The sequence below is a fragment of the Lutjanus erythropterus genome, chromosome 12 (genome assembly GCF_056507025.1).
Source record: "Lutjanus erythropterus isolate fLutEry1 chromosome 12, fLutEry1.hap2, whole genome shotgun sequence".
NCBI lineage: Eukaryota > Metazoa > Chordata > Actinopteri > Lutjaniformes > Lutjanidae > Lutjanus > Lutjanus erythropterus.
In genome coordinates, this window is record NC_139328.1 from 17,364,028 (window position 1) to 17,390,456 (window position 26,429).

Genomic DNA, 26,429 nt, shown 5'->3' on the forward strand with positions numbered 1-26,429 from the left:
GTTAACATTTTGATTTTGATTCATCATTTTTGTAGATCTATAGTGATTCTTACATCTCCAGCTATAAAAATGTGTAACCTATATACCAAATTTTAAAAACGTTTTAATATTTCATTCTCTAAAATATATGTCATATCATATGTCTGTGGCTCAGCACCTTTTCCATTTTGATGGATGTTTGTCCTGAGTCGCCATAAGGAAACTGAAAAATAAATAAATAAATAAAATCCCAGAGGAAAAGAGAGAAATTAATAATTGTGACACTAGACAGATTGTTTTTTATTTTCTAGATGGCCAAAAATAGCTCATAAAATTTGCAGACCCTGTCACAAAGATTAAATAAATAACAACATATATGTACATATATTAGTTTATAAAGTTATATCTATCTATCTATCATGCAAATATTTTAATAATTTTGTCTTGTGTTGCTCTTTCATATAATTAAAAAGAAGGGTAAAATAAAAGGCTACATCAAATTACTATTCCAAAGGACAAACATGATGGGCTCTTCGGTATATTTTCTCTTTAAAGGTGTCCTTGGCTGAGGAAAAAAGTGATAACCTGTAGTTTAAAAGTTGCCTGAATAATTGTTTCAAAGTGATGGTCCCTCCGCGATGGTGCACAGGTGCACCGGGACTGAACCTCCTGCCGTGTTGAGCCCGGGTTCGTCCCACTGCGCCTGCGTCCCACGACACGCTGGGAGACAAACAGAGCGGCTATTGTTAGCAGAGAGAGGAGCAGACCAGCCAGCAGGTTGTGTCAGAGTTTATCCCACACTCACCACCTACCTGTTGAATATTCACACCACTAATTCACCAGCGAGGGCCGACTCACTGTCGAAGAACAAGGTCAAATCTGGGCAGGGAGCAGGTGAGGAGAGGAAAAGAGTTCGAGGAAGGAAGGAAAGAAGAAACTGAGGAGGGAAGAAGGAAGTAAATAAGGACAACACGACCGTTGGGCTCGGAACTCAACAGGTTAGCTACTTCAATGTTATAGCAGCGGCTCGGACTTTTTATTTTCCACGTCGAGAAACTCACGAAAACAACACAAAATGCCGTTGAGACCGTGGGGGAAGAAAAACAAATCGACGAAGGAGCATTTGGTGGACAACGAGGAGGTCAGCGGCGGACACGCAGGTGCCGGGAGCTTCAGTAAATCCGCCGTGAACGGAGCGGGGCTCCCGCCTCCACCTGCCAACCTGCGGCCCAAACTGGTGTTCCACACGCAGCTGGCGCACGGCAGCCCCACCGGCAGGATCGAGGGATTCACCAACGTCAAGGAGCTGTACGCGAAGATAGCAGAGGCGTTTAATATCAACCCACCTGAGGTAAGGTCTCACTCACCTGTGGTTAAAGGAGGAAAAGTCATGTAGGCTAAGTGACTGAGTGTTGCGTTCAAGTGTTAAAAGCTCGAGTTTACTGAAAGCATTGAAGTATTCTAACAGAGGCTACATTTGTTCCAAGGCGTTTACAACAGTTTTAATAACATATAAAAGTCAATTTACTCAAGAACTGTATTTCTGTACAATTTGAGGTACTTGTACTTGAGTAATTCCATTTACTTTTAAAAGGCTGTGGTAGGGGAAGTATTCAGATCCTTTGCTTAAGTGAAAGTCCTGCATTGAAAATAATACTTATGTAAAACTATGTGCGTATTATCAGCAAAATGTACTTAAAAGTATTAATTATAAAAGAACACAATACAGAAAAATGTCACCTGTGATAGTTGCACTGTAATTATATACTATATCTTTATATTTGTATCATTCAAAGCAGTTTTTTTTTTATTGTATTTGGTCGAGGTGGCGTTAATTTTAAACTACTTTGTATCAGACTGCAACTAATTATTATTTTCATTATGGATTAATCTGCTGATTATATTCTCCATTGTTTGATTTCTAAAAATTGTGAAAATTATGAAAAATGGCATCACAATTCTCAATTAATCATTTCAGCAGTACTCGTATAAATTGTTGGAGCTCTTCATATGTTTTGGGTGCAAAAATGTATTTGTAAAGTAACTAGTAAGAAAAGCTTTCAAATAAATGCAGTCAGTGGAGTAAAAATATTTCCCTCTGAGATGTAGTAGGGTAGAAAGAGGCCTCTTGGGGCCACATGTCTCATTTTAGATATCTACAAGTTGTCAATAGTTTCATCAAATGTAACAATTGCCCTTTGAACCTCACAGATCGTTTCACAAGTGCCCCAGAAATTCAAATGATCAACCATTTGTCAAAAGGCTAAGATTATAAAAGTGTCCAAACAATGAATACAACTTTTTGTAACTAAATGTTGATTTTCTTATTTACTACCATATTAATCATCAGGACCCTTCAGACTTACCTTGTGAGAGAGATCAGTTAGATCTGGAACCACTGGAATAGGGCTGCCCAATTAATCTGTATTGAAATCGCATCATTGCCAAATGTATTATCCAAGTAGGAGAAGCTGCAATTTTGTGATACAAGAAAAATGTGACAAAATAGCATTACTGCTGTAGAGATGACATGATCCACAAATCATGCAATACTTATCCTTGTAACATAGTATTTCTAAGCTGTGGTGATACTACTTTTACTTCTCAGAACTTTCATATTTTGTGGATTTTGGAAGTTCCTGTGGATAAAAGCAGTAGTGTTTCCACCACCAAAACCACAATATTTATTGTCAAAAATATGTATAAGTATAAAAATGTATAATGAATAAAAATGTCCTACTTCCTTTTAATTGGCTAATATATAGGGTGCCCCTGTAGCTCAGTTGGTACAGCATGTGTCCCATATACTGAGACTGTCAGTCCTTTGCAGTGGCCACCAGTTTGACTCCCACCTGCGGCCCGTTTGCTGCGTGTCATCCACTCTCTCTCAACCTGCTTTCCTGTCATATCTTCAGCTGTCACTGTCAAATAAAGGCAAAATCCCCCCCAAAAATCTTAAAAAAATAAAAACTGGCTGACATACTACTCCATCTAACTTTGGGTAAACAGTTTTGCAAGTGGTTTTACTAAGAGATTAGCTCTGTTGTGGCCATTGAAAGTCAACTTTGATTGTCTCGTGTCAAAGCTATTTGGTGTTTGTGAAGGCACGCCCTGCCAGCTCCCTACCAGTCTACACACCTTCAACCCTGCTGGATTGGGAAAGACCTGTGTCTCCATAAGTCAGTCACTGGATACCTGCCAAATTAATGTCTGTAATGTGTTTTTAGATACAGTTTTTCATGCCCACTCAGCATCAGATTCCATAGTGAAGCAAGAGCAAAAGCTGCATGTGTACAAAGAGGTCCTGAAAACAACAACAAAAAGCAGGTTCTGAGACCTGCTCTAACTCCAGACTGCTTAAGCTTTTCTTGTCAAAGGAAAGTGTGAGTGGCATGTTTGGCTTTTGTCAGCTTGAATATGACTAGATAGGCTGGCGGGGCAGCCTGTTATCAGCCTGGTGTGCTGTAAGAGCTGGAGACGTGAACTTCCTTCCCCTCGTGAAACTCAGAGATAGTCGCTTCATTCAACGAGTGCAATAATTGGAAAGGAATTTGTCTCAGTGGTGTTGGTACACAGTGAGTGAAGCACACAATACAGGACTTAACATATAGATGTACATGTGATAAGTTGATACCTGCTTTCCTGAATTAATGACTGATTTGATAGTGAAAATATCTTTAAACGGAAGGTTTTTCCAAAAATTCTAATGACATATTTTTCCTCTTACCTCCAGTGGTGTTTATCCATCTAGATTGTTTTTATGTGAGATGCAGAATTTTGGAGATATTAACTGTAGAGATGTCTTGAATATAATCAAACTAGATAGCACTCGGCTTGGTGCTCAAAGTATCAGAAAGATAGATTGAGACGTTGTTGTGAGCACTTTCATGTAGGGACTATTTTATTTCTATTGTATGCCACTTGTATCACCATGCAGAGGGAAGTGTGCATCTACTCATGGATGAGAAGTTTGTGCTTGTGACTAGCGCTGCCGCTTAAGAAGTTAAGAAATGTCCAAATTCTCTGATTTCAGCGTCTCAAATTTGAATATTTTCTAGTTTCTTTTACGGATGACATGCTTTGAAAAATTCACAGTAAATCTGACATCAACCAAAGTTAGCTACAGTCTCCCAGATGCAGGCACAGCATTCAATGCGGGTTTGTTTAGCATCAGTGAAAACACTGACATTGCAAAGGGCATGATGTTGTTGCAAATCAGAGGTTTTCAAAATAAGAGTGGGTGGAATTATTTTAGTGTGTGTGCGTATCAGTGCTTTTTCAGCATTTTCAGTATATTTTAACAATACTAAGAGAATACTGATTACTGTGATAATTTTTGTAACTATAATCATGATGAAATGTTCATACTGTTTTATCTTTATTTTATCTTTAGTTTCTTTAGTCGTCTATATGACAGGTAACTGAATATTGTGGACAAAGCAAGATATTTGAGGATGTTGTCTTGGGCTTTGGGAAATAGTGGTCAACATATTTCACCATTTTCTAACATTTTATGGACAGAACAACCAACACATTAATTAATAATGAAAATAATCGGTAGTTTCAGCCCTGCTCGTGTTAACGCAGGATGCAAACATTAATGTTGTCCTCCTCGGCTGAGCTGTAACCTCTCTCCCATTCATTGATGCATGCCTCTCTCTGCACGGTGATTCAGTTGACAGATGTAGTTTGACAGACAAAAAAAACTTCCTACATTAAATTTCTCACTAAAAGGTTTTGTGGATTGAATGACTAAGTCATGATTGGAAAGAGAAACTGCTGTTGAGCTTTGAATTTTTGGGGGGCTTTGGGCACCACATACCGAGTGTCATCTTGTTATATTTGAGAGAAAGTAGTTGTCACTATGGTTGATGTCTCCAATACTCTGCAACTCTCACCAAAAGAATCTAGATGGATTAATAGCATAACCGGTAAGCTCTTGTTTCCTTAATGAGCCTCCGATTCTGCAGTTTTTTCTCTGACTGGGATACCAGTCATTTTTCTATGGGTGTTTGCTCCATCACGTCTATCAGTGTAACACTCATTAGAGCTGTTCAGTCTATGTCTTGACTTGTTTTGGTGGTGAACTGCCTTATGGCGTGTTCTTTTCCTAATGACAAGTACAGAACTACAGAGGAGCTAAAGAGATTTGGGATTTCAGCTGATTTCAGCAGGTTGTGTTGGCAGACCGAATTTAAACCCCCATCTCTGCAAGCACTACCCTGCAGAAGCGCCTTTGAGCACCATATTGATCTTGTACCAGCGCTAGCAGTGCTGTTCTATAGCTGGGCTCTGACTCCTCTGTGAATGGGGACTAGAGCCGATCGGTAGTTCAGGGATCAGGAAACAATCACTTTTGTGTTTATTTTCGTAGTCGCCACATCATGAGAAGAAAAAAACTCCCTGCTGAAATAATGGCTCAGAGCTTGCTGAGCAGGTAGCAAAAGAAAAATAACAACCCAAATGTCAACACATCAATCTGTTCCGTTAAGTAGAGTTATGTCACATGATTGACATTATCTGTAACTGCAAAAAATGTATGTGACAGTGTTAGTTGTTGGACACAATTTTTTACCACAGGAAGTCCCTCGCGTCCGGCTCAGTGGGCATTGCCTCAAATCTAACCAGATAACTTGTCCCAGCCAAAGCCAGAGGCGTCCCCCACAGGACCCAGGGGAGCAGCTCTGCCCAGGGCCTCCTCCCTCAATAAACACCACCAAACCTCACTCCGCTCCCCGTGTGACTGCGGTGCCCATAGTGACTGGATGTGACCTGTGACAGTGTATCAGCACTGTCAGATGAAAGCCTTATTTCCCAGTAAAACACAGCTTTTTAAGGATAAATTAAGAAATTTAAGTAAGTATTTAGTAGGGCTGAGTTCAATTTCCCTGTCCTTATGTTGTTTTAAAATAGTCTATTTCTTTTATTGATGTTAAACACTTTGTGATTTTGTATTTGTGATTTGTGATATTTCAGTTATTGTATAAGTGAATAAATAAACACGACTAAGAATCCTAGCCCTCTGAATAATTGATTATTTTTAACACTAAATGCTTGGGACACATTACTGTTAATATTGAGGGTTAGGACTCTGCCCTACTTCGTCAATGTTTGGTGAAGAGCAAGTGGAGCATCCAGTGCTCTACATGTCATTCATTACAAAAGCATCAAATGCAGTCTGCACTTAAAAATGCTGAAAAGACAAATTTCCCCCTGAGCATCAGACATACTATGACTGTGCTATCTGCTTTAGTTCTTGTATCGACTTGAATCTTTATGGTTAAGTACTGTAAGTAGCTAAGTAACTTGTAAATACATATTTACATATTTAACATCTATAAATAAACAGCTGTAAATAAAATAAATATGAACCAGATACTTCCTTATTAAGATAATGCTTATTTACGCACAGCCCAGAGAGGATATATTCTTCAGATGGCTGTAGACCAGCCTCTCACTCTAAACTCTATACTCTCATTTTGAATGAGAATTCAACATGTGAACCTAAAATTACTGATTCAGTTAAGACAGACTTGAATTATGCTACAGTCATTGAAAGTTTATATAATTTGTGTTTTTTTTCTCACTCTTTTCTGGCTTAGTTTCCTCCAAAACACCAAAATAAGAGCAGATAGCTTTTTATAGCCTGGAGGCAATTCTTGCATACAAGACAGACTTTACACAACAGCTTCCCTTCTCTTCTCTTAATTCAAACACTTGTGTACAATGTCAGGTCTATTGCATTTTGATTAAAATGTAGCATATTAAATTTTGTGAAATAAATTCACAGTTGAGCAGAGGAAATGTCTACTCTTAAAGGTACTATGTGAAGAAATGTATATGTAATAATTGCTTTGTGTTGCCAGTATGTGAACAGACTGTAACATGCTCAACTCTACTCACTCTTTGGTTTTCCGTTAAGGATAGTATCTGATGCTTGACCTGATGTACCTGATGCATCCTGCACAAACCTTTTTTAAATAGCTAAGCTACCATCAATAGCAACGACAAATTTATTTTATTCACTCAAAAATGCCAGCAAACAAAAGAAAGAATGCCATCCATTCATATCTGCTGTTATAAGAGTAGCATAGCATAGCAGTGCTATGATGATCAGCTCCTCCTATGTTGAGGGAATACTATCTGGAGTGGAAAAGGAAGTAAAAGTACCAAAAGTGAGTACAGTCAAGCTAAACCATACCATGAAGTTGAGAAAATACGGCATGAAATACGGCTTATAACAGCCTGTGGAATGATTTCTATGTAGAAGACTTAGGGCTGTTATTCCATGAAAATCCAAATGATGTGATGATTATGTGTGCTCTTGTGTGTCTTGCCTCTTTTTGGCTCTCTGGCAGTGCCAACAGTGTGCAACAGTAGCTAGCGTTAGATTAGTAATGCAGTCTGCTTAAGTCTCAACAAACGGTGGTGTTCACCACAACACTGCCTAACTTTACTTACCTCAGCTATCCACATGGCGCTGGTCAATCATGTTCAGTCCCACGATGCCCACGATGCTCACTCGTGCCTCCAGAGTATGAGCATGAGCAACAGGATGTTGACTGCAGTTTACTTAATGGCCAACAGTGACATTACTAACAAGGATTTTCTGATAAGTCTATATAATACCTTTTAAGAATTAAGTTATCTGCTGTCAAAACACAAATCATGAACATCCATCGAGTCACTGCTCTATCATACTGCGTCTTCAATTTGCCACTAAAGTAAATCGGAGGGCAAAATAGTTGCTCATGGATCCACCCAGACACCATAGCTGTGGTTGTTAGTGAGGCAGTGGCTCTGTGACTCTGAGGTTACATGAGTGCTTGGTTGAGGCCGATATGAATTATGTAATGAACAATGGCATTGTCTTCCCTGCGCTAATTTATCCTAATAAGCCTCACATATTTCTGTCCAAACAGACATCACACTGCATTAAAGCATGTCTGGATTCACTGAGAGCATCTATTGTTGTCAAGTTACATTAAAGCTCAGTCACTTTATGTAGAAAACAGAATTGATCGTGAAGAAGACGAATTTGCTTCAACAGGCATCTCAAACATAATAACAGCAAACAGTGCAGTAGGTGCACATGAAGTATATTACATAAACTCAGTTCAGTCTCTGTTATCATGACTAATGTTGTAGTCTGTAGATGAAGAATAGGATCTTTTTATGTGCTTATTCTGCTCAGGTCAAAGTCTGGTTATTGGCCCTACAGCTGTGGAGTGTAAGGTGTGGCTCTGTGACTTTGCTTCTTGTCCATTTGCTGTACTGAGCGTGCTCCCTGCTCACCAGAAAGCACACAGCCATTTGCCTAGGATTTGAATATCTGGGCTGCGGTTGTGTGACAGAGCCACATGTCTTGTTTTTGTTTTGCAGGTAATTGTACTTCCATGTTTGCAGCCAGACATTTGTTAATCTGGGAGGATTAGGTGAAACAATCTCATTTGATGGAGCTTGAGTCTGCTGTTTGTATTAGTTGGCCTCCTGCACTCATTTCCTAGATGTTATAAAAACCAAGTAAGCATTCGGGTGAATTACAGTTAAGCCTACCTAGTTGTAAATGTGACATACTTGAGGTTAAACAGTTTGTCTTGATCAGTGCATTGGTGATTTATCTATTTATTTTTGGTACGTAGAGAATGTTAAGTGAGGGCTTTTCTCACCGCTATCATGATATGAGCATGAGAGACTTCTTATGACAGCCATAAATCCAGTTTGTACTCAGATAACACCCAGTTCAGTGCAGCAAACACTTAAGGGCATAATTTTAGAGTGGAGCAGTATGGCTGAGATCAGCGTCACTATATTCATAGTATTTTCCTGATAATAATATGCACTCCTAGCCACTTTAGTAGGTTAACCTATACAGTCTAATGCAATCTAGCACCACGGCTCCACCATCTATTTCTACCTTTATGAAGCTTAATAACAGCCAACTTTTTGAGCAGTGTTAATTCAGTTATATGTTATATTTATTACTGAGCACTCAAGTGTCCCCCCATGCTTGGAAGTGGGGTGGGTAAAACATAGGAAACAGCTCTCAATATAATAAAGTCCAGTTCAACACTGCTGCAAACTACAACCTCAATAAAAACACGCATTTAGATTAATACCCCTCTGGCAGTGCCAATCCAAACTGAACATCTTTTATAAAGGTAGACTTTATGGCTGAGCTGTTGTATTTAAATTGCATTTAAATTAGATTAAATTGCATTTTTATGTCCCTAATAAAGTGGCCACTGAGTGTATATCAATAGCAAATGTATGCAAAATAACATCAAATTTATATTCCACGTAATGTGTTGATGCTGTTATACATTACACCGTACAAAAGTATTCCAAAATTTGTTTAGAATGAAGGATAATAATTCATTCATTCATCTATTCATGTCCATATCTTCACAGTATAATTCCATAGTACACAAAAAATATTATAGATTATCTTTTATTCTGTAAAATATATGAAAATAGTGGGAAAAAAAGGAAAAGTTAAGTCTACACTGAGTCTGGAACTGCTGAGACTCTTTGGTTCTGTGGTGTAATGTTTTCTCTGTGCAGTTTAAGATGAACCCATGTGCGAGTTATAAAAAACATGTGAAGAGGGGGTTAGGGTTGACCCTGTCTCTCAGTGGCACTGCTTAGCCTATACCTAACAAGGTGTCAGTTAATTTGAGTTTAAATGTTAACTTTTTAATGATCTTGCACAATGGTTAACTTAATGTTACTAAGGTAGCCCGAAGTGGTTATTAAGCAGTAAAAAATTAATTAAATGTTACATCCTGATGAAAAAGGTCTTAAGAGTTAGATTTCGGTGGCAGGGCCTTTCTTTCAACATCTCTTGCAAATGCTAATAACATTAGGTCAAAACAGGTTGTTTTAATCTGTATTTTTGCACTTTTAATATATAAAACAATTGTAAATTTTGCTTTGCTTTGCTTTGTGCGCAGTGTGTCTTTGGCCAACTTTTAGTCAATTAAATATCATTTAAAAAAGATGTGGAAATAACAATAATGGTAACAGACAACAGTCCAAAATCCCTAAGTCTGAATTTTTTTCATTGCTCATAATGATATAACAGAGAAAAGCAGCAAAATCTCACACTTGAGAAACTGTTCAATTCAACTTCTCAAATTGAATTGAAATGGAGTAATAAAAATGTATGTTAAAATGTTAAAGACAACAACATTGTTTCCAGAAAAGCTTATCTGTGTTGTTGCATGTATGTGATTTTCTGAAAATAGGCTAAAATATGGAAACCAATAGTGTGCCATTGATTGGATTATTTCATTGTATTAGAAAAGAAGGCAAATATCATTAGTTTATTTGTTTATATCAAAAATATTTCCTCTTAGTAAAAAGAAAAAGCAACTTTAATTTTGAGCTTTGTTACTATAATCTTAATTGTGTTTTTGACCAGTTAAAACCACCATTATTCTCTTGTGAAGTAAATAGGCCCAGTTACATTATAATGGCGCCTAATGACATGTTCTGAAATTATCCGGCATGATTCCAGTGAACATGTGGTTACTGGTAATTGTGCTTCATTACACATGTGACAAGCAAATGAGCATGAACTCTCCCTGTGTGAGAAACAAATGTGATCCTAAAGAGGAGTGTGTGTGAAGCTGCAGACCCCAGGTGTGTGTGAGTGTGTGTGTACTCACCATTGACTGAACTGGATCTGATTTTATAGGGATTTAAGTGGTTGCTTACCGGCAGTGATGCAGGGGAAAGTGTTGTCACGGCACCACAGCCCAAAGAACAATGAACAGGCGAGTTCAGGTTTCCATCGGTCTCTCTGAGGATCAATGAGACGGTGGAGACAAGACAACTTCAGATAAAAAGAGCAAACAAATATTTGTCATCACCTGTCTGGGATGGGTGTGGTGATGTATCAGAGGAAGGTTTGACCTCTGGTTGTTCCATATGCCTCTCTCTCCCTTAATAGTTGTACACATGCAGTAATTGATAGTTTCACTCTGTGTTTCAGGAAACAAGATTACCAGCTGAACTAGGCTTACTTTATTAATTCAGGTTATAATTTTCTGTTGCTTAAAGGAGGTTTAAATAAATCTGACCTTAGTTTCCATGGAAACCTAACTTGTCAGACGAGTCTGGTCCTGGTCAGGTTAGCTTTCAGGTTTAGCTTCACCTCAGGCTGAAGCAGCGTTACAATCAGTGTCAGCAAAACACATTTTTCTACCAAGCTTCTCTTTACTGCTGCACTGTGATCTTGAGTCAGGTAGTCACATTCTGACACAAGCTGTACTTGTTATGTACTTCAACTCTGAGCTTGTATCTTTTTCAGCTTAAAGTAGCTGCACAGTCCAATATGCGTTGCAAATTTACTGCAAGTAAAATAGGTAGGGTCGCCCACCCCCAGCTACCCCGCCGGTCAGGGTTCACATTAGTAATGTTTTTCTGTACCCGCTTTACACTTGCATTATCATCTACACATTTTTTAAAGGTTATTTTGTGGGGGTTTTGCCTTTATTTTGACTGGATAGTTGAAGAGCAGATAGGAAAGGGTGGAAAGCCTCCTTAGATCCCTGACTATAGCTTCATAGTAAACAGCATTTCAGCATACTTTCTTCACTTTGTACTGTGTACTTTCTTCAATGTCACTTTACGGGACAGTTTAGATTATTTTAAATGGGATAGTATGAGGTACTTAGCATCGTCAGTGTCTTACCTGCAGCATATGGCGGTTGACACACCCCCAGTTTGGAGAAGCGGCAGGAGTACCAGTGTAGAATGCTAAGCAATGTACTGCTGTGGACAGGGTTTAGCAGCAAAATGAATTTTAATCAGCTAAAAAAGGCACATCCCAAAAAAAAAGTATAATTTTAAGTGTACAATATATTTAGAATATTTTCACTTTACCTTGCTGTCAGACAACCTTTTCTGATGGGAACCACCATTATATAAACCAAATATCACACTCTCCAAACCAGTAAGACTCCATTAGTGAAATCCGTAATTTTACCTCGCAGAACACAGAAGTTGCTGGTCTACTGCTGCCTAACTGGTTAGTTTGTTTGTGTAGTTTAGTTTTGTAGACCGAAGTGACACAACAAGAAAAACAAACTAACACATTGATGCACTGGTAGACCAGCAACTCCTGTGTTCTGCGAGGTAAAATGATTGTTTTTGCCATTAGGAGCTGGTGGCTTTGGAGAGAGCAATATTTGACTTAAATAACATTGGTTTCCCATTGTAAAAAACTGCATGATGGCAAGGTTAAATTGTGAAAATGTTCAAAATATATTATACACTTAAACCGATACTGTTTATTTTGGGTGGACATATTGTTCACCTATAAAAATAATAATTTGGCAGCAGCACTATTTGATACTGTCAGTGTTAAATGTCATGTTTACATTTTGCATATATTGTACTTTAATTTTCATCACATATCACAAAGTTAGTTAATAGTACTCATGCAGGGCTTAAAACAACAAGGACATCGTTAGAAGCGGATCAATGAACTGAGCTAAAAACATCCTGAACATCCCAGTTTTGTCTTTACATTTGTGTTTTCTTCACTGTGAATTGATGTGATCAGTGCTTGATGTCTCAGGTCATGATAATAACTAGGTTACGTTTGCTCTTTTATGAAACATATTCATCTAGTTGAGTTTGTCATTCAAGCTGATTCAAAACAGACTTTTCGTAATAGGCTCTGCTCTGAGCCACCTCCATGAAACACCCCTCCGATGTCACTCTGAAGAATCTCACATCCGCAGTTAGGTAAATGATTACCCTGGCTTAAATGCTGATGAATGTGATATCCTGTTGAAAACAGAGCCACACCACAGCACACACAGCTTACATCAGCATTCCCTGTTAACTACTGAAAACACGCGACACAGATATAACAGCAGATGAAGACAGGAAATGAGAAAAACATTATCCCACTGTGACATATGACTAATTCTTCGTGATATTCTGTTTAATCTTTCTAACCCTCTTTTCTACCATTAAAAGACCTGTTGAAGAGGCTGTAAATGGCCAGTGGTTCAGTTGCCAAAGAAACAGGTTTCCCAAGCTCTTTTAGTCAACACTGCCTTAATGCATCACATAATTCAGAGGGAGATCCAATTAAAGGCTCTATTTGTCTAGCCTTAACTTTCTTCAAACACAGGCAGGGGAAGAGATCTTTGTGGAGAATACATGTAGGCGGAGATTTCAAAGATTCAATACCGGTGCTGCTTGTATTATTATGATATTGTACCATGTCTGCCTGACAAATCCCTCTCATTTTGTTAAATGGCACTATAATTTTAGAGCTAGGGAACTACTGGCACATATGCGGTGATAACAAAACTGCAATTAACAGGTTATATTTTTAACAGAGTTCTCTGTTGAATAGTTAGATGGTAGTCTGCACTGCTACAATCAAAAGAAAAAAAATCATACAAAAAAATTAATAATCAGCTTCTCCTTTGGGTGGTGAGAAGGGCAGCTAAAGATTATTTTTGTTATTATTTCTTGATTAATTGATTAATCACTTAGATTATAATAGGGCTGCAACTTATGATTGTTTTCATTGTTGATTAATAATTGTGATGACAATTTCCCAGAGCCAAAGCAATGTCTTTTGTCCTTTCCTTGAAAAATGACTGAAACAATTACCAAAATTCAAGTAATTATTGCAGCTCTAGTGAAATGTCAGAAGATTGCCAAAAAATAGCCCCTTAAAATCTCCAAAGCCTAAAGGAACATCTTCAAGTGTATTGTTTTGTTCAACCAACAGTTCAAATGAAAAAGATGATTGTCTCAATTTCTTCAATCCATTCAGCAGTTAGTCAACTAATAATTTCGGCACTCGTTAGATCAAAACCTCTGCTACAAAATAATGAATGTTGTCTTTAAAGCTAAAAAAACAAACGCATTGAAGGGTTTTCTCCAAGAATACTCAATACAATTTTTCTTCTGTCATATGTCTTCATCTATATTATTATATGTATTATATTATTGTATTACTATTATATATACATTGTGTAAAAATCAGTTAAATGTAGTTGGATGAAGTACAAATAATTTCAGCTATTTCATATACTGTTTGGTAGTTTATCTACAAAAAATGAATGAACCACACTTTGTAAGCTCATATATGAGACCATATATTGTGTTAAACATATAAATTATGGGTCAACCGATATGGTTTTTCAGGGCCAATACTGATTATTGGTAATCAAGCAGACAAATACATGATATTTGGAAACTATATATATTTGAAGAAAAAATTTTTTGAATTAAAAATAACACAAACTCCAAAAGAAAAATTTGTTGAAATGCCTTTTAGCAAATGTTTAATTAAAACAGAACTTTCAACATTATCTTAAAAAAAACTGAGGAGCTGCCAGCAGCATTTCTTAGAGTTATTATTTTAATTAAATATGTAAACAAAATAGCCCCCCAAAGTTTAATAAAGTAAAAATAAATAAAACTAAAACATAAATTGGTACTGAAATGCTTTGAGACATTATATTTATTTAATATAGAACTCCTCAGCATTCATTATAATTAATCTTTTTGGTAATTGGATTAGAAATCCAATCAAATAACTGTAAAAATGCCGAATATGCTCATTATTGACATAGTTACTAAATGACGGTATATATATTCTCCTCATTTCCCTGCGAATGGATTTAACAGTGAAGTAGGGATTGTCTTGTGTCCACCAGTAAACATTTTGAAATTAAAATATTTGTGAGAAAAAGAGAAAAGTGATCTTTGTGTCCAGCGTGTACTGTGCGGCAGGTCTGGAGGTGGTCACTGTTGCTGATCATAAAAAACATGTAATCAGCAAAAACAAACAAAAAGTGTTTGTGGTGGAGAGTCTGCACACTCAACCAATACCTTTTTATTAACACTGACAAGAACATTGTGTTTTGCTCAGAACATCCTCGGGCCCAGCTCAGTGTCTGTGTGGCTCTACCACAAGCACTTTTTTTCTGAAAATACTGATAATATTTTTTTGTGGGAAACAAATATCAGACTTTTTTTTGTTTGTTTGTTTGAAAAACAGTATTTTTATGGGGCTGGGGAGCTTGTGGCTGAGGTAGGGCCTTTCTGTGTGGAGTGTGCATGTTCTCCTGGTGTCTGCATGGGTTCTCTCTAGGTGGCTCGGTTTCCTCCCACAGTTCAAAGACATGCAGGTTAATTGGTGACTCAAACCTGCCCGTGGGTGTAAATGGTTATTTGTTTCTGTGTGTCAGCTCTGTGATGAACTGGGTCGATCCCCTGTTCATCACAGAGCTGATGAACAGGGTGTACAAAGCCTCCCCACCCAATGTCAAACTCCAGCCTTCCACGACGTACAAAAGATAAGCAGTTTTAGATCAAGAATGACACCAAGGATTGCTGTCTCAATTATAAAATGCTGCGGGTAACCCTGCGTCCATGCTAGTTTGAACTAGAGATGCACCAATCCATGTTTTTTTATTTTTAGTTCCAATCAGACTCTAAATTTGAATTAGGATATCTCTTGATTCTGATACTGTACCAATACTAGTGCTCTTTTTTTTTTTCTTTTTCTATTATTATCATTATTATTAAGATATGGAAACTGATATTCACTTGAGTTGTAAAAAGTTCTTATCAGTTGATATACATCCAGTCATAGTTTTCACCATCTGGAAAGCGTGTCTAGTTTGTGTAATGTAACTTGTTTAAGGGCAACCTCCAGCCATTATGGGACGCTGTTGGATTGTGGCTTGTGACATTCTCATGTGCTGCAGATAGGGTTGAGAGATGGCCCTCATTTCCCATGATGCATTGCTGAGAGTTTAAGTTTGCTATTTTATGTTGCAAAATGTAAATGTTACTTTTTAATAGTGTTGTCAGTGCTAACACATAATTGAAATTTCCATTGACATGCTACCAGAAATTAGCATCACTATCATGGTAACATTATTTTAACAAATGGATCAATTTTACTTCACATGCTTAACATGGCATATATTTCCTCTGATCTTGGGCAACAAACTAATAGCTGCTGACACACAGCTGCTCACACTGCGAACTCAGTCTGTTACCCTGGCTTCAAGACTTCACACTGACCAGCTACAGCAGCCTTGGAGGTTCAAAACTCAAATTCAGAGTTCAATTTTGTATGTGAAGAATGTTCATTTAAAGGCTCTTTGTTCTGTGTGCAGTTTTCATGTGCTGAAATGATTTTGGCTCAACTTATTTAATTCATTATTTCATAATGGCACTGGCTTGGTGAGCAGAAACAGCTAAAATTTACATCAAAAAGTATTGTATTTACTACCTTTGTATGTATTACAACAATGACACAGCTGAAAAAACTCAGGACTGACTGACTGATGCGCATTGTTTTTAGAAATGTCACTCATAATATATAGTCTCTCAAAGTGTATGACTCATCTTTTTTCCATGGACTAGTGTTGAAGAAACAAACAAAAATTGCAAATCAATCTAATATTGAATCACAATACTAGAAACGCAATACTTAAGAATTGCAATTGCATATCAAATCGGCATCCAAATATCGTGATAGTTTTGAATCAGGGACTTAAGTGTATTGTCCCAATTTATGTATGAATACTGACTCCAAACTTAAATATCGATTTTGCCTGTTTTTTCTCCTCTGACATGTTTTTATTCCTCTTTTGAAAGCATTGACCCATGACTAGCTTTGTCTTGGATGATGCTGAACAGATTGCAGTGCCTCTCCTTTCACTTGCCCTTTTCCGTGTGGTTATTAAGGTTTCGCTCAGCATAGAGCAGGCAGTGGGAGGTGTAGTATCTGTTGTTGTGAGTCAGGTTCTGTGAGGAGATGCAGTCACTTCACTGCAGTGTTTGTGATGCTGCTTGCTCGCTGCATCCTAGCTACACCCGACCAGCAGTGTGAACACGCTGCGGCTGTCAGCCCAGCAGGAGGAGAGGAGTGCTGAGAGCTGCCTGCGTCGCAGAGAAGCAGGCTTAATGTAGTCGGCAGCCTTGGTAACCGGGTGTAGGCGTATGCTGCTGTGCCTCCCACTCGCTCTTGGGTAATGCCCTGGCCTGGGAGGGGTAAGCAAGAGGGGGAGTCTGTTATGGAAAAAGAATGGAAGAGAGCCATCAATTGAGCTACAGTACACCCCTCCCTTGCCTCAAACATGGCCTCCTCTTCTCCTCTCTTTCTCTCTTTGCCATTCTCCTCTAGTGGCCTCCCTCCATTATAATCCCATTCTTTTATAGTCTGGTAACCCAAGGCAACGCATGAGGCCATGTCTGCTTATGTGTGAGTGAACAGTGCCTGTTGGTACACAGGAAAAAAAAAAAGGCCCAAACAAGGCAGGACTCGCTGCCAGAGCCTGATTGGTGCACAAAGGTCATCCTACTGATGAACCAGCACGAATCAGTCCTCCTCTACTGGGCAAACCGGAAGTTAGCCACTAAATCCTGGCTCGGTATTTCTTAAAGCCCTACTGGGAAGCTGATCCCACAATAGAAGTTGAGTCCAGAACTTCATATGGGCATAACTGAGGACGTTTATCTGAGTAAATACAGTGTTCATTTTGAAAGCAAATTTTTATTTAATTTTAGTTGTAGTCTTTTTACTAATATGCCATTTAGTTTTAGTCATATTTTAGTTAATCAAATATCTTAAAATATTTTGTGTACTATTTAGTAGCCTATAAATAAAAAAATAAATACATTTAATGGGTTCAGTTAAAGCAGGGGATTGTTGCTTTTTATAACTTAAGGCCCACTTCTTATTAATAAAATAATCTCAAATAAATGAGAAAAAACATAACATCACAAAAAAAAAGAATGAAAATAAACTGGGCTATGACAGGATTTTACCAGATATAGCACACTGTGCTTTTGGCACAGCATCACTACCCGCTATTATGAATCCACATTCAATGTATTAAGGGTTATTTTTACTCGCCACATCCTTTGGAGCTTTTGCTGGCACAGGGTTGTCTCCCACATCACTTTTTTGTCTCAGAAATCAATCCATTGTGTCACTGCATGTGAAGGAAGTTTAGCTAGCCAACAATGGCTCTATAATGTGTCATGACTGGCATGGTGACATTCAAATGTCACAGGTCATTGACATTATTCATTTTAATTTGTTGTTTTTGGCCCACTGGTTGATAATGTCTGAATACGTAATGCAGAATTTGTATTCGTAGCATGGTTTGTAGTAGGCAACTGGACTTGATAGAGTTCTTGAAGACGTTTTGCCTCTCATCCAAGAAGCTTCTTCAGTTCTGACTGACTGGCTTGGGAGTTCAGGTATTAAAACTATGTGGGGTCATTAACACCTAGTTGTTACCTACTACAAACCTTGCTACGAGTAATGCAGTATTTAAACTTTCCAAACTTTTTATATTCTCCTGGAGGAAACAACTGTTAATCTGTTAATATTAACATTCTTCTTGGCTCAGGTTAAACATGAAGAAAAAGACCTACACACAGAGAATGAATGCCATAGAACATGACTTCGCCATCCTGGGGGGAAAAATGGTGTACAGCAAGGGTTCTTAACCTTTTGTAACTTATGATTGTTGAAAAATTCAGTGGATCAAAATAAAATACATAAATAAATAAGTAAGACAAAAACATAACATGACAGAAAAGGAGAGAAAAATGCATTTTAATTTTATGTTTTTAATTTATGTGAATTCTTGAGCATGTGTAGACATTAAAATAACTAGCTTTGTAAATTACCAAAAGCAATCTAACCATCTGGCAGTACCACTGCCTCTGGGGCCTCCTATATGGTGCTCTGAGGCCCACCAGAGGGCCCTGGCCCAGTGGTTGAACAGCTAGGATTAGCTTAGTTATTGTCTCATTTTCATCAGTGAAAAAATTATTAGTCAATGAAATTAACACTAATAAAAGTAGAAGTTATTGAAAGCTTCACTGTCTGTCTAGGTGAGTTACAGAGAGGAATAAATTATTCACATCCCCTGGTGTCCTGCTCCTGGGTTTCACTGTTCAGTCTCTGGTTAAAGTGCTGTTAAATCAGGCCACTTGTGTATCGTGTTCCTGGTGATCACATTTCCTTCTCTCTGTCCCGCCGAGATGTGGCAGCCACAAGGTGTGAAGCCAGATTTCAACATTTCTGGCACGAGAGGAAAGGTCATTTCCCCTGTTTGCTTCATCACAGGCTGGTCCAGCGACTGAACACACAACTCTGTTAGATGCACAGACACCACACACACTGATGAACCGGGGGGTGGAAGAGGGTATGACTGCATAACTTGGCTGGTGCAATAAAGACAGAGCTCCCTGATGATTCCTGTATTTAGCATACTGAGGCAGTGCTCTGTCATCTGCACTCAAACACTTTTATTTTTGAATCTGGCTCAGTTTTCAGGCTGTGACTAAAAACAGATTCTTTTTTTGATTGTTTGAAAGATGTAGACGTTTCTGGGGTTTTCCTCTACAGTAAGAAAAAAAAGCCAAATAAAAATATGATCCAAAAAATAAGCATAATATTGCTTCTTTTACTGTACAGAGTTCAGTCAACTCATTAAATAAAGTCTGGAGAGAAATGTGATCAGCGTATTAACAGACTTCCCAGCATGCCTCTCCTGAGACCTCTGTGTTTTTTTAATAGTTTGACAAAAACATTGATGATGGAAGTTGCTGCGTGTCTCTACTACACTTAAAGATAAGTTATGGTTACTCATTTTCACGATAATGAAAACACTTTGAATCATGATGAAGGTTAGTATTGTATTTAGCCCCTACCACCTTATACTTAAAATAAAAACTGTAATAACTGAGAAATTGTAAAAGGAAATCAGACTGAAGAGTTGTTTGATCAACTTAATATCCTTTCTCAAGTACAACTGAATTAATATCAAGTTTATTTGACTAGAATAGTTTGTTTTGACTTACTCTAAATGTCTCATCAAGTGTATTTTTGTGAGTAAATATATTACATCTTTCTGCTACATGTCTGTATGTGTGCACAGATCCTGTTCTGCACCCTCAACACCCACAAGATTGACATGGACAAGCTGCTGGGGGGTCAGATCGGCCTCGAGGATTTTATCTTCGCCCACATTAAAGGGATCAAGAAGGAGGTGGAGGTTTATAAATCTGAAGATGCTCTGGGCCTCACCATCACTGACAACGGAGCAGGATATGCTTTCATAAAGGTAAGATGAAATGGGTCTTCTCACTCTGAACACTTAAACATTAACCTTTATTTTACCTCTTAGGTCACAAGGTGTCAAGTCATGTAAGTAAATACTTGGGTAGGCACAGAATGAGCCTCTATATAAGCAAGACATTAATTGAATTGAAAAGAAAACACAGTTCTGTTATGTTTTTATTGTATTTTACTTATTTGGTAAAGTTAAATTTAATCGTATTAAGGATTAGGATTAATATAAGCAGTAAGCTGTGTTTATTGGTTTAAATGGCCCCCAAATTAATTTCAACAATGGTTTGCTTTTGTGTAAAATGTTCTGAAGAAAAAATAATGAGGTCATGTAGATGCTGTACTCCTGTGTTTCTTCCACATGGGGATGAAACCACCAACCATTTTCATAATAAATATGTGATTTCACATATAAACATATAAAAACAAGCGAAGCTTTTCACTTACTTATTGGAGTAATAATAATAAACTTTATTTGTAAAGCACCTTTCAAACAAGAAATGCAGCTCAAACAGCTTAACAACAAAGAAATTACATGTACCAAGGGCTTCATATAAAAAAGACAAAATTAAGATTAAAAGAGAGATAGAAAGCTATAATTAATGTAAAATAAGATGGTGAATAAAACTGCACTAGATAATATCATAAAATTCAGATACAATTTAGGCATGGATAACTGGAAAATCCACTGAATAATAATAAAGCAATAATGCATATAATGCATAAAATAAAGGAAAATACAGCATTTTAAAAGGGGTGTAGCAGTGCATAAGTGCAAAGCAAGTAGTAATAAATTAATTTTTGATGTGTTTACATGGAAATTAACCTAACAATTAATTGTTTATCACATTTTTCATTGATTAATCTGTTTTTTAACCAGTCAAATAATCTTCTAATTCTCTCTGCTTTACTGCCCCATATTATACAAGCAATAAAATTATACAAATTTAATAACTGAAATGTTAAAATCAAACAGACAAAAGTTTGCTGCTTCAGGAGAAGCTTCTGATCATATTTGATTCGCTCTTACTGATCAGAACAGCAGCTGGTAAATAGAGATTTTGCAATAGATCGACTTGTTCGCATGCCTTTTATATTTTGAATTTAAATCATACAAACTTGGTTTCATGGTGGGAATCATAATTTAACTTGGTGTGTTGCTGCAGAATGCTTTAATGAGCTTATTTGCTCTCAGTCATCTCACTCCACCATAACAAAGTGCTCACATGTGCCATCATGTGATGCTGAAACAGCACTGCATCCAGATTACCTGACAGTGTTTATGACACACTGAAGCCTGGGGCCGGTGTTGTGATGCTTTTGTAATGTGTGAACTATTAAAGAGATACTGCATCTTTGAAAACGTCATCACACAAGCCTGGCCAGTGTCTACCGATTCATTTAAATTTAACCTTAGATGGGACTAATACCAGTAGACATTGATGGAAGAGCTGAAAATATATTTCACAAATATTGCGAACGGCAGCCATTCAGGGCATCACAATTTAGTGGTTAAAACCTGGCCCCCAACATGCAGTATGTGGACTGAGAAGGTGTGGGGAATTTACCAGATGGAACAAATAACATTCATTGAAACTTCAAAACAATATATTTATTAAAAGGTGGAGCCTCACCATTGTGATACACATTCAGTGATGTGATCTGAATCCTTCTACACAAACAAGTTTCTTTGTCTTCCCAACTCCTCTTACCTCTTTGTGCATACACACACTTATGCGACTACATCATTTACTCATTATTATTAAACTTTTTTCTAATTTGTACATTTGTTTTATTCTATCATTACAAATAATGCTTAAAGCTGAAGTATTTTATTTGCTTCAGTGATCTGTAAACCATATAGATAAAGCTGGAAAAAATACAAAAAACAGCAGGCAACAACCCAGTGATGGTGGTGGTGAAAATTGCTGTATATCTTGTTGAAACTGCAGTAAAAACTGGGTTATAAAAAAATACTTTCCACATCTTAAACTAAACTAAACTAGACTCTTAAGAACATGAATAATCCAATCTTATGTAGCTTTTTTTTTGGTCACATCTGGGATTTTTGACTCCTCCTTTCGCAGTAAATTGTTGAGGTTTATAAAGCAAAATATAGGGCAGGAAACATTTACCAGATTTGTTAGTAGCTCCTGCTAAAAGAGAAACCCAAAATGAGTTGAAATGAGAAGTTTCCACATAAAATATTTTGTCTTCCCGCTGAGAAAAAGGTCAGGGAAATATTATTCATATTTAGAATCTCTCAAACTCATGCAGTGCAGACGCTGCTAAGCTGGTGCAGTGGATACATTAGCATCACAAATGTTTGCTTCCTTTTTTAAAGCCTTTGAAGTCTTGTACAGAAACAAACAGTATTATTTAACATTCCAGGGAAGCATTTTAATAACTATTTCTGTATTCTGCCAAGTCAAGCGGTTTCGGGTGCAACATGATTAAAGAGCAAATACAGTAGCCCAGGATATTTTGTACACACACAACCACACACACTCTCTAGGTTTGTTTGCTCTCTTGTTTTGATTTTATATTTCTGTCTTGTGTTGCTTGGAAAAAAAACTTTTTGTGTGCCAATTCATAAATGTATAATGTTCTTTTGTTGTCTTTTAACTATATTTATCTTCTTCAAATATTTTTCTGTGTTCCCCTCCTCTTTCTGTCTGGCAGCGTATCAAAGAGGGCAGCGTTGTGGACAGGGTGAAGGTGATCTGTGTGGGCGACCACGTCGAGTGCATCAACGGACGCAACATTGTTGGGACGCGACATTACGAGGTCGCCCGCATGCTTAAAGAGCTGCCCAAAGACAAGTCCTTCACCCTCAAACTGGTGGAGCCGATGAAGGCCTTCGGTGAGTAAGAAACAAGATGCAGAAAAAGTGTAGGTGCATCCACGCCTTACATAACTGACCCAGATGGTTAAAGGACAGAACAGATTCAACTTCAGGATTCAGTCATGGACAGAAAATTGTGTTGCAGTGTTTCTTAGTGTGGAGGCCAGGACACTATTGATTATTCTGCGCATTCACAGGTTAATTTGCATGATAAGAAAAATAAAAAGAAACATTGAAATACATGTCTATGTGGTAGTCAAATCATACCTTGGTTGAACATTGTGTTAGGACAGCACTGCTTTTGTTTCAGATCCACAAATAGCTTGTACACACCATAGCTGGTCATTTGTATAATGTTGCCAGTGTTGGGTAACATGACTTTAAAAAATAACATGTTACATGAACAGATTGCTGCCATTACAAAATAATTCTTGGTGTCAATATTGATAATTATTGATCATGTAGGTCATGACTAACATGTTGTGTACTCCAGTGGGATAGAAACAGATAAGGTGATAAGATAAGTTTATTGTTTACTGTAAGCGCTGGGCAATATATACAAAATCCAATATTAGAATATGTCTGATCTAATACCTTGATATTAATATTTATCTATATTGCAACAAAATGTCAACACAATGAGATTTTTGAGCAATAATCATCAGTAATGTGGACATAATGAATAAGTGAGTAAAGACAAATAACAGAACAGCTAGAACAATCTGGTAAGTTCAGAAACTTGCATCACTTTACTGTAATGAAGCCTTTAAAACCAGAAGTAGACAACACGTATGTCATGGCACAGTATGACTTCAAAAATGTAAGACAATATCTTCATTCATGCAGGAGTGTCAATACAATAAAACTATAACAGAGATGGATTTTGTATTTGAAAACATAACTAAATAACAGATTGCTTGAATTGAAAAACTAACACCTTAAGTTACTTGTTACAACAAAAAAGTAATCTGAGTACTCTAGCGTGTTATTTTGTAGCATGTTAACATCCAACACTTATTGTTTTGTGTTGAAACTCCACACAGTTCTTAGCATGGTTTCCAATCAAGTGATCTACCAGGAATGACTGTGATGTCTGTTCAGCAACAGGACGGTTTGCAACAAACTGTATGTAACGTTGTTCCCCCTCTGAATGACAGAAATGCTTGAGCCGAGGTCAAAGGGTGCCAAACCTGCCAACGAAAACAAGATCGGCACAGGGAGAGGGACTCTGAGACTTCGCTCCAAGGGCCCAGCAACTGTAGAGGAGGAGGTGAGTTTCTGTAGGTTGTCCTACTGACACTCAGGTGTGACAACTGGCTCCTGTGTCACTGTACAATTTGGACATGGAACTCTTTACACTTACGAATCCTGCTCTAAAGTCGACTCTACTTTGGCCCTAATAATTTTAAAGGTTCTCTGTATTGAAGATTCACACAGATAACAAACAAAAATACACGTGGTACATACTCATCCCTCCACCCGTCCAGTCTCAACAATTCCCCATGTACTATTTGTGCAACATTGCTGGGAAGTGTTGTGCAAGAACGTAACAGCAACAAACTACAGTAAAAGACAGGAGCTGTCTTTGTGTTATTCAGCCAACAGAATTTGAGGAGAAGGCAGTAAAGAAAGTGGACGACCTCCTGGAGAGCTACATGGGCATCAGAGACACTGAACTTGGTGAGTATTAATATGTATTGACTTGTGCATTAATAGCAATATATGTTACTCACTATTACTCAGGCCTTAGTGAGTCTTATCTGTGACCTCAGTCTGTATGTTTCTCTGTGATTTGGACCTTGTTCAGGCTGCTAGCACAAATCCATTTTATGGCATATCCAGATTGTATCCAGATTGATGTTTATAAAGTGTCTTTTTCTTTTCAAATCTAATCCCAGCTGCATTTGGGGGTGGTTTGGTTGGTGATTTCTGCAGATGCAGCTCAGTCTCGATGCTCTGGCTGTCTAATTGGATTTCAAAGTGTCTTTTTCAACCACGCAATGCGACAGATGACAACAGCGTGAAATCCAGAATCAGGGCAACTTGACAGCATGATTGTTTAGATTGTTTCCATTTCTCTTGGCTTCTGCCTTGAAAAGCTGCATCACCAGCACCCCATGAAGATAGACTGGTGATGTCTGGACACACAAATCTGATCACTTGCAAGTGACAGCAACTATAGATTTTGACTTAAACCATACAGAGCTAGTAGGTGGTGAAAAGAAACATTCCTCCAGGACCAAGGTGCTACATAGAATTACAAAAGAGATGTAATAAGACTACATCAAGTTACATAAACTACACAGGATTAGATGTTTGGTTGGTTCCAGTTTCCAGTGTCTGTGCTGAAGTTTAATTAAGAGCAAGAGAACCCTCTCACCCTGACAGCCAGCTTATTTATAAAAAGCTCTTTAGGTGTTCATTGCAGTCCTCTGCTCTTCCCTCTCCAGCTGCGACGATGGTCGAGGTCGGCCGAGACAAGAAGAACCCTGATGAATTCGCCATGGCGTTGGATGAGACCCTTGGAGACTTTGCATTTCCCGATGAGTTTGTCTTTGATGTCTGGGGGGCCATTGGAGACGCCAAGCAGGGAAGATTTTAAGTTTGCTCCTGCCTCTCCCAAACACACACACACACACACACACACACACACACACACACACACACACACACACACACACACACACACACACACACACATATATATACACGCTCCTTCCTCTGACTCATCCCTTAATATCCTCAGAAGCAAACTGGACAACCTTCCAACCAGCACAAACAGAGGCAGATGAAGTGTTTGTAGGTGTAGCTCTGCCCTTGGATGGAGTGTCTTAAAGCGTCGACTTCAGTCACATGGCCGTACAGAAGGAATTTAACATGTCAGCGTAATCTTGTAAAGATATTCATGAAGTGTGGAAAGCAGTTTCCTACACTGGACCTGCCTCCTGCACGCTGAAGAGTTGACGATTAATTCCAGATGTTGTATAAACCTTTTGTACGCCCCCTTTGAGACATGATTGCATGATGAAGCTGCATCTTAAAAGCTCATGATGCTGTTCTCCTGTTAGAACGGCTAACCTAGTCAACACTGGTTATGAAATGGTTTGTGCACACCTTTAATTTTAAAGAATCACTCGGTTTTAATCACACTTTATAGCTGTGTCATTTTGAATATACAGATGTTTCACACAGCTTTTTATAGGCTTTTTTATATGTGAAAGTGTTGCTGATTTTACAGCAGCAGCATTGTGTAATTAGTGTAATTATAGTGATTGTAGCAATATTTCTCTCTCAAGCTACCTTTTTATTCCTCATCTTTTAAATGATCTCACGGTGGAGAAATGTCAGAGCTTTTGGCCGCGCTCACGTTGCTAACGTTCGTTTACTTAAAACTCTTTTTGTGCCCTTCCACATCTCAAGCTTGAGCCTTTCATCCATCTGTCAGATACGGAGCAATAC

At 37.9% G+C, this 26,429-nt stretch overlaps 1 protein-coding gene across 1 annotated transcript; it reads left to right on the top strand.

Annotated features, from left to right (window-relative positions):
- The first annotated feature begins 716 nt into the window (after positions 1 to 716).
- On the top strand, positions 717 to 26,113 carry gipc2 (GIPC PDZ domain containing family, member 2). The gene is made up of 6 exons (XM_084733019.1): positions 717 to 1,330; positions 19,935 to 20,120; positions 22,808 to 22,988; positions 24,128 to 24,240; positions 24,569 to 24,650; positions 25,421 to 26,113. The coding sequence occupies exons 1-6, from the start codon at positions 1,055 to 1,057 to the stop codon at positions 25,570 to 25,572; spliced, it is 990 nt and encodes a 329-aa protein (XP_084589145.1). The 5' UTR covers positions 717 to 1,054; the 3' UTR covers positions 25,573 to 26,113.
- The last annotated feature ends 316 nt before the right edge of the window (positions 26,114 to 26,429 follow it).